The 9,207-nt window shown below is 58.0% G+C and overlaps 2 protein-coding genes across 2 annotated transcripts; both read left to right on the top strand.

Moving 5' to 3' along the window:
- Nucleotides 1–573: 573 nt before the first annotated feature.
- Nucleotides 574–2,463, top strand: CkaCkLH20_10441 (methyltransferase domain-containing protein; the record flags this gene model as incomplete). Its single annotated transcript, XM_038893155.1, has 1 exon — nucleotides 574–2,463. The coding sequence occupies one exon, from the start codon at nucleotides 574–576 to the stop codon at nucleotides 2,461–2,463; it is 1,890 nt and encodes a 629-aa protein (XP_038741565.1).
- Nucleotides 2,464–5,172: 2,709 nt separating this feature from the next.
- CkaCkLH20_10440 (uncharacterized protein) lies at nucleotides 5,173–6,390 on the top strand (the record flags this gene model as incomplete). The annotated part of the gene is made up of 3 exons (XM_038893154.1): nucleotides 5,173–5,697; nucleotides 5,775–5,984; nucleotides 6,058–6,390. The coding sequence occupies 3 exons, from the start codon at nucleotides 5,173–5,175 to the stop codon at nucleotides 6,388–6,390; spliced, it is 1,068 nt and encodes a 355-aa protein (XP_038741564.1).
- Between the last annotated feature and the right edge of the window lie 2,817 nt (nucleotides 6,391–9,207).

Below are 9,207 nucleotides of genomic sequence, written 5' to 3'. Positions count from 1 at the left end.
TTCTTTCCGGTGGACGGGCATGCTAAATTAAAAAAACAAACCCCCCCCATTCACCTCCCGTTTTCTCCCCCCTTCCAATTCCCCCCCGGTTTCTCCCTCCACCGACACCCCCCTCCACCCCTTCAACCCACCCTTGACCATCACCTACACACCTAGACTCTCCCGCCGAGAAGAGGAGGAGGAGGAGGACAAGAAGCAGGAGGAGCAAGCACAAGCAAGCAAGCAACCAAAGCAAGGTCGCAGCGACCATTTCGACCTTGCCCACCGCGCTGCGCTCCTCCACCAGACATAACCAGACTGAGACCACCACCGCAATTGAATCGAGGCCCCCCGTCCATTCGTACTGGAGCAGCTCCTTTCTGCGAGATTCCTCGACCTCCCGGTCCCAGTCTCCAGAAAGGAAGGCCAGGGCAGAAGTCCCGTCCGTCCCCCAATACCAAAAGAACCGCACACGAAGGAGGAGGAGGAGGGACCCAACCGACGGGGACCCAAAGAGACTGACTACTCACACAAACAAGGGCATGCGGATGGGGACCCAATAGCCCCAGAAAACCAGAAACAGATTCTGCAAACATGTCCCAATACATGTACACCAGTCTCGCCCCTTTACCTCCCGTCTTTTCCCACGTCGAGTCGACCAGGGCAAAGGCGAAGCCCAAAACCACAAAAAACACGTCGTCCGCATCGCAAAACACACCACCCTCTGCCTCTGCCTCCGCTTCTGCCTCGGCGCCGCCAACACCCACCGCCGCCTCAACACCACCCATCTCCAAGGCAAACCCCGCGGACTCGTCCCGCCTGCCGCCCGCGAGCAGGTCGAGACACCAGTTTCACCACCACCAACTGCACCACATCCGCACTTCCTCTTCGTCATCGGCCTCTCGCTCCTCCCACGAGACATCGACTTCGACCACCCTCTCGATCCCGCAGACCGCGTCGCCCACCGACTCGCGCGCGCCCGCTTCTCCGTCGTCACCACCGAAGAAACACAAGCACAAGCACCACCACTCGCTGCAGGAGACACGCGTCGCCGGCGACCACGGCCACGGCCATACCCTCCGCTCCCGAGCGCCGGCGCGCCTCCGCAAGGAAAGCGGCAGCCTCAGCTCCTACGCGAAGCTGGCCCTTCAACCACCGCCGACCCCTCGCAGTATCGGATTGACTCCGTCGGAGCTGAAACATGTCGCCATGCTCGACATGGACATCTCGGGTCGTCACCTGACTGCCGCCAAGGCCGCAGGCACTCTCCCCTTCTCCCGCACCGACAGCCTGTCCTCGGCCGCGCCGTCGACGGCGTCCATCTCGGCCCGCACAATGACCTCGACGGACCCCACGTCATCCTTCGACGCCGCCCGCCCCTTCGTGCTGAAGAACGGCCGCACTTACCTCTCGGACAACTCTCTCGCCTACCCTCTGCCCGTCGACCTCGCCGAGATCCACCGCCAGTCGATGCGCACGTTGATGCTGATCCAGGTCTTCGGGTCGCCGCTGTGCTCGCAAACGAGCGGTAGCGTCAAGCCGCCGAGTCGCGTTCTCGAGGTCGCATGCGGCTCCGGCTTCTGGAGCCAGATGTGCCATCGCTACTTCAAGGGCAAGGGCCACACCGACACCGAGTACACGGGTATGGACATCGGTCCGATGGGCGCGACCGCCGGCGACGTGGACCGCGACATGAAGTGGCGCTTCGTGCAGCACGACATGCGCCAGACGCCATGGCCCTTTGCCGACGGCGAGTTCGACCTCGTCATGGTCAAGGACCTCAGCCTCGTCGTCACGAGTCCGCACTCCATCCAGGCCACCGTCGAGGAGTACCTCCGCGTCCTCCGCCCCGGCGGCATCCTCGAGTTCTGGGACAGCGACCACCAGATCCGCATGCTCCGGCCCCACGCCGCGCCGCTCTCCCTCGACAGCGAGGAGGGCGCCGCCGCCGTCGCCCTCGGCGCCTACCCCATCTCCTCCAAAACGCCCCTCAGCGCGCCCCTCAACAACTACCTCGTCGAGTACAACTCGTGGGTCCACCGCGCCCTCGAGTCCCGCAACCTCAGCCCCGTGCCCTGCACCCTCGTCGGCCCCGCGCTCGTGCAGGAGTTCGAGAACGTCAAGGACGTACAGAACCGCCGCCTGGCGATCCCCCTGTCGGAAGTCCGCTGGGAGCGCGAGGGCGTCGGCGGCGTCGTCACCAAGGACGGCAAGTCGTACATCGAGACGGGCAAGGGCAAGGCCAAGCCCGACGCGCAGCGCAAGACCCTCACACCGGCGCAGGCCGCCCTCCGCCGCACCGCCATGATGACCGTCGTCCAGCAGATCCAGAGCCTCGAGCCCATCCTGCGCGAGACCTCGGGCAAGAGCCAGGACGAGTGGGACGCATGGATCGGCAAGATGATGAACGACCTGACCAGGGAGAACGGCACCAGCTGGGGCGAGTGTCTGGAGGTCGGCGCCTGGTGGGCCACGAGGAGGTAGCGCGGCGAGCACAGCGCAGTCGGGATGCACGTAGGGTCCTTGACACGACTTGATGATATCGGAGTTTGCATTACTGTCGGAGGAGCTATATATATACACATCATCTCTCTGTATTTCTTTCGCATACCAAATCCCCCATCATCCCCGGCCAGAGGCGGATCACGCCCCGGGGACGTACCGCTTCCTTAGCGTTCGGTAGCGTTTGAGGTAGTACCTGCGAGGTTTCATCAGCGCCTCGGTGTGGGAAGCGGGGAAGAGAAGTGAAGGCGAGGAGGAGGAGGAGGAGGAGAGTGACAGGAAGAGAGGGAGGGAGAGAGGAAGGTTGAGGTCCTGTTCAACATCGAGATACCCCATCATCACCATCATCATCTATCTACATCACATATCTATCAAGATTTACATATATCATCTACCTTAGCGAATTTGTGATATGCGAAGTGAGGCTTGTTAGGTGGGTAGTGGGTTGCGTTGTAGGGAATTCAAGCAAGGGAGACACGGTATGACAATGACGTTGTGTCTGGTGCTCGGAGTTGTGGCGTGGTACTCTCCAGACTGAAGGATGGATTGGAAGAGGGATGCTTGCTTGCGTTGCGCAACATGGCCGTGGAGGAAGAAAAGACTTGAAGAACTTACAACGCCTCGATTTCTATTGTTCAGCTTCTAGTCAGCATAGCTCTGGGGATACCTCGGAAAATAATAATACGAAAGAAAGCACGAAGTAATTCCCCCGTGTGAAGTGAATGCGGGATGGATATGAAAATCCATGACAGCTGTAACAGAGCATGGAACGAGCGAGGGGCATTTGGGTATTTGGAAGTCTTGACTTTTGGGTCCTGGACCTCGTGAGGATGGTTCTGGCTCAGATGACCTTCACGGCATCCTCCCCGTATCGTGAATGGGAAGGAAGTCTTCAAAGCTGGTGAGGGAGGGATATGGGAAGGAGCGGAGCCATCTCGGCCTTGCGAGGACGTGTTGTGTCGAGATGAGGGAATCTTTGCGCCGTTTGAGTCCTCGTGAGGTTGAGAATGGTGTGTGTGGGAAAGCCTTGGCCATGTCTCTTCGCAGGTCCATCGTGAAGACTTAAAGGGCGAGGGGGACGAGAGAGAGGTTTTTATACTTGGGATGCGCTGCTTGCGAGGGATGATGTTTGGGTCGTCATCTTGACGCGGATGAGCAGGCAGTTGCCGAGGATCGAAATGCCGTCTGCCGACTACTAGCCGGCCAAATAGGCCTGATCTACGATTCAAGACCGTAAGAATCCAGTCCGCTGAATGATGTGGTAGGCCTCACGAGGCCCGGGCTCCGACGGATATCGTAACGGCGCGAACTACGCTCCCATGTGCGGGCCGAGTTTTGATAATCTTTGAGATTGGGCAGTGGTTGAGAGATTTGTGTCTCTGCGAAGTACCCCAGAGAGGTATTCTCACAGGAGGCTGACGGGCCTCGGTCTCTCCCGCGTGGACGTGTGGACCTTGATCGTTGAACATCCAGACGGGTTTTCTCCGGACACGTAACTTCGTTCGCGCGGTGACTGCCCTCGATGTCGAGCAGATGACGACTCCCTCCATGTCCAGACCAGAACTTCCGAGTATGAACGATCTGAATACCAGCGTCTTCAAGGTCCATCTTGAACCTGAGGACTTCTTCTTGCGGGGAATCGGGACAATGAGCGGCGGCCATAGAACTTGATACCGCACAAACCCAAGACTATCTGAGCTCTCCCTCCCATCAACCCCTTCCCATCCCGACTCGCCATATCCTCGACGAACCCAGCAATCGCACAACGAACCACCAAGAACCGCAGCACCAAACGAAAAACCAAGCTAGCGTTGGAAACGATGCGTACAAAGCAAAGAACGAACTCACCCTTCTTGACATACTCAGCCCTCTCGATCCCCCTCCGAATCGCCTCCTCGTCGCGCAGCCCCGCATTCGCGCTAAAGGCCCGGTGCAGACGGGGGCGGAAGTAGTCGTATCCGAGGGGGTATTCTCGTCCGAGGAATAGGAGTTCTGGTTGTTGTGTTAGTGATGTGTTGGGAAGTGAGTCTTGACGTTTGGTATGAAGGCGTGAAGATAGAGTGGTGGTGCGCTCGATGGTCTTTGTTGAGTGATGGTGATGTCTAGAGTGTACCATGGACGTTTTCCACTGGACGTAAACCACGTTCTCGCAAATTATGTAGTACGATGAAAGATCCAACAAAGTTGTAAATAGAAAAAGCCATTCGAAGGCTGGATGTAAATCTTGAATTCAAATTCAAACTCCAACGACATACCATTCCCACAACGAAATCATAACGCACCTTTGTAAATGGCAATGACCTGTCTCCTCAGCTCATTACTAACAGCACTCATGTTGAAGAAACCGCTCGACACGACGCTTCAAAACCGGAACGTCGTCGTCGCTGGTGTCGATTGTTCGCAGCTTGAATGGTGGTGGCGACCTTGAAGAAGCCGGGGTTCGATGAGGTCGAAAGCGCAGCGAATGATGCAACAACCCCGTCGTCCCTGCACAGCCCCGTAAAAGCGCTTCAATGCGTCATCCCAATTGGCCAGAGCTCGGGGAGCTTCCCCGTTATCTTATCAGTCGCCAAAGACGCCCTCTTTCGCCATCGAGCTCCGACAGCCTCGCGACGATTTATTGTCACCTCCCCGTCGACGACTTGGACGACAGCGAGCAACGGGCCGAACGACGACCGACAGGCCGCGAGAATGATTGCTGCGAGAGCGCTTCGAATGGCGGTGCTCCACAGCACACCGCCGCCGCGTCCGCGCCGGGCAATCCCCCCCGCCGTGCCCTTCTCGCAAACGCCCACGCGCTTCTACAGCCTAGGAGCCCGCACAACACCCCCGAAGCCCTCGACGAGCCCGGAGAACGACTTCGATGCCGACGACGTGGACGCCGATACGGCCGGGACAGAAGGCCGGGACGAGGAGCAGGACAAAGAAATGTCGGCCGAAAAGGTGTTCCGCCGCTTCCTGCGCCAAGGACCGGAGAAGCCGTCCTACGGCAGCGCCGCCGACTTCCTCCGACGCATCGGCAAGTGCCTCGCCTTCGGCTGCGACGAGACCCAGACGGCCGAGGCGGCGCGCCTCGCCGGCATCGTCGCCCAGGACTGGGCCGACATCCAGATGGGCCAGGGAAACGCCATCATCGACCCCGCCGCCGTGCACCGCGACCGAATCGACCGGTCCAAGAAGGACGCCAGCTGGGAGCCCGACTCGGAGGTCTGGGGGGTGAGCTTGTCACGCCACGCCCGCCGCACGTTGTAGAATGCGCCTTTTGCTGACGATGCCGTGTTTTCTCATACCAGGCCATCCCGCGGTCGTTCCCCGTGCCGGCGATCGCAGAGAGGGCCGCCCTGAAGTTCCTGGGGTACCAGCTCGAGGTGGCCGACCCTGGTATCAGGGCCAAGTGGCATCAGCTTCAAACGCGGCAGAGGAGGGCGCACAACCTCGGGGGGCATCCCGCCATCCGCGTCGTTCTCGTCCCACCCCTCACGATTCGGAAGATCAACTGGCCTGTTATCCAGTCCGAGGCGAGTAGCTCCCGATTCGACCGTGACCCCGCGTGCCTTGTGCTAAGAGGCTGTTCAGAAGTATACTCGCGCGGTGCAGAATGTTTCTGCTTACACCAGGCTCGAGAGTTTCGAGCAAGTGAACGATGACTACAGGTTCACTCTCGCCGTGTCGATATGGTCTCACAGGACCAATACGTTGATCGCGGAAGCGCATGTCATCATGAGGCTCAGACCGTGGCAGCGCGAAAAGGAAATGAAATGGTTTGTCCACGAAATGGGACGCCTCCTCAATCACGAGTCTTCCGGCATGGTGGCGCTCTATCGCAACATGAACCAGGCGCTTCGCCGATTAGAGACCCAGACCTGGGACCGGACAGATGCCGTCGAGGATTTTGGCAGTGCAGCTTGAGCTGATGAGCCGCCGTGCATAATGCAGCGTCGCGACACCACACACGACGTTCGACTCGGTGGCCAGTAAATTTGTGAACGACCAGTATTTCACCTCCAGGGCCGGCAGGGCGGCAACTGATGCCTTCACCGAAGACACCGATGTTCAAATCTCGGTAAGATCAATGACGGGTTGATGGGGGTCGAAAGATGCGGAAACTCGAAAGGGGAATCAAGTCCGCCAGGGGTTCACCAGCTCCCGATGCTAGTACGATGGCTCGATGGACAAAGACAGAAATGAGGCTCTTTACTCCACAAACACGACTCATGACCGAAATTCGACGCAACTCCAGCACCGTTCGCGCCAAGTTGGGATCCTGGGAGCATTAATCATCCAAAGTGCCGAATGGCCTCTAAGGCTATGCTATGAATCGTCGGTGTCCTTCACAGCAAGGTTGGGATGACCACGCTGCTTGCAACATTTGCGACGGCGCTGGAGTATCTTCGGCCATCTCTGCCAGACGCTGAGGAGGTCGAAAGCACGCCATGTTGCCAGTGCCAGGTTTGTGATATTTGATCAATGTTGGCTCGCCGGGGTGTGTCCTCCAAGTCGGTGCCGGTTTGTGATTGGCGATTGGTGAATCGTGATTGGTACGGATGAAAATGGTTCAGATGGCTCACGAGGCGACATGTGGATTGTGCAAGGAACCCAATTCCTTATTTTGCTGGGCACGACGGGACTCCATCGAGGAATGGATGATCGCGGGCCGGGTCCAGCTCGGCGGTACCAAATCGACGAGATTAGCAGAGAAACAAAATTCTCCTGAAAATTCTGCTTTTCTCGGTATCAAAGAGACCAAAAAAAAGTCTTCTCGGCCGGCCCAAGGCGATTCCGTCTCGCGTGTCCACCGAACAGTCAGTCCGCCGCTGCAAAACTCAAATTGGCTTTGGAATGCCCACCGGGAGATCCGCATCGCACGGAGCCGTCCTGGCACTATTACGTTGTCTCGCCTCATCTGCCTGTCCAGACGGCTGCGCCAGCTTCGAGGGGTAGCTACTTGCAGCCAGACCGCCTTCGAGATTCGGCGTCACAGTGCGACGGCCAGCAAAGCGAGCGCAGCGAGGGGTTGCTCAACCCCGCTACGCAGCCGCAGAAATATAACGGTCTGCAGGGCGCCAATCACGGCGCGACATGACCGTGGACTGCCAAGCTTTGCTGCTCTGGCTGATGGAGGGGAGATGATCAAGGAGGGGAAGAAGGTGACCTTCGAGCTGCATGAGGAGCATGCTGCTGTGCTACTGTGCTGCGCGAAGCGGCGCCTTGAAGCTTATTCCCGGATGCTTCGTAGCAGTCAGATCATCTCAGCAACATGTTCGGAGCGGCTGGTTGGCGTTGATAGTTGATAGAAGAGTTGATGAAATTGCGTCTCGTCAGTTGCGCTCGCCGGCAAGAGACACGACTGACTCTTTTCGAGCGATTCTCACCCGTACCACGAATCAGACATTGTCATTGCAAATTGCTCTCCACGGCATCTCGAGTCAGCGTCCTGGAGGAGCGGCTGTGACATGGGAGGTAATCTGGCAGCAGGGCGGCGCGCTGGGAACGGTCAAATGCCGACAGGCAGATCGACTTGCTTTACCGCTCTCCGCCTAGCTCCTTTTTCCTTCTCAGTCTTCAATGCTCGAGACCCGGGGACGAAGTGGGGGTAGCTGAGCACCTGAGGTTACATCTGCCAACTCCTTATTGATGACTTGTCCTGCGATGGGCGCCTGTCGGGATGCCTTCTTTGCGAATCTCCTCTCCTTTTGCCGCCATGGTGCTCCGTACGACATGCTAAATCGGAGGATAATTAGCTAAACAAGTGGATATGGCGGCAAGAAAAGCTTGACCCTGCAAGCGATGCTGCTGGACGCGCCGGAGTCAGACAGTAACGCGTGGTACTTTTCGTTCGATCCAATGTCTACCCCGCGAGTTCCGTCGGCCTGCAATCAGTGTGATGCAAGTAAGGTTGATGTTGGTCAACTGGAAGGTGAAGATTGGAAGCGGTCAGCAGCGGCGCCCGTTCAATGTCTGGCCGGCTTGTCCGGAGAACAGAGGAGCAGAACACTGTGTCGACGTTTTCCAGAAATGGTTTGTTATGTTTCGAATCAAAGGGACCGAACGCCACTGAGGGGAAACTTGACAAAGACAAGGGCTGTCAACACTGTGTTCTAGGGCCTGCGACGAGTCGCAAACAGCCGTGGACTCCAGACTCCGGACTCCGGCAGGTTCGTCGGACGTCGTTCGTCTTTGGTACGCAACAGTAGGCTCATGTCAGGAATGCCATCGCCTGCCGTCTGATCTGTCGTGCGCTCGTGGTCTCGTGGAATGGCTCTGTGTGGGTGCTGCGGCAATAGACGCAACGCTTAGAAGGAAATGCATGCGGCATTCCTCTCCTGGTCCATGATCGACAAACGAAATTAAGCCCGAAGTCTATCGTCATCCGTGATAGGAGGAGCACGATGGTCGAGAAGCAGTGGCTGCAGCAGCGGCATTGCATCGTGTGTGTGATGGTGCGTTGTCAACCACGAGACAAAACGAGCATGCAATGCGCGTTCGAGTCTCAGTCGTGTGCTCGTCGCAGTTGAGGTTCAGGTCCACCGACGATGCTCCCGTTCTGTGCACCTTTTGAAGCCTGGCATGGTGGACGTGCCTTGGCCTGCCATCCCACCAGCGGTGCCTCTCACCATGGAATTGAACTCTTGGCCATGGTGTTTGGTTGCACTCTTGAAGGCCAGGCTAGCGACGGGCGAAGATTGAACAAGTCGTGGATAAGACGCTAGTGAGCATGCCATCGCC

This window comes from Colletotrichum karsti (genome assembly GCF_011947395.1).
Source record: "Colletotrichum karsti strain CkLH20 chromosome Unknown Scaffold40, whole genome shotgun sequence".
NCBI lineage: Eukaryota > Fungi > Ascomycota > Sordariomycetes > Glomerellales > Glomerellaceae > Colletotrichum > Colletotrichum karsti.
This window is presented reverse-complemented; position numbering and strand designations above follow the sequence as displayed.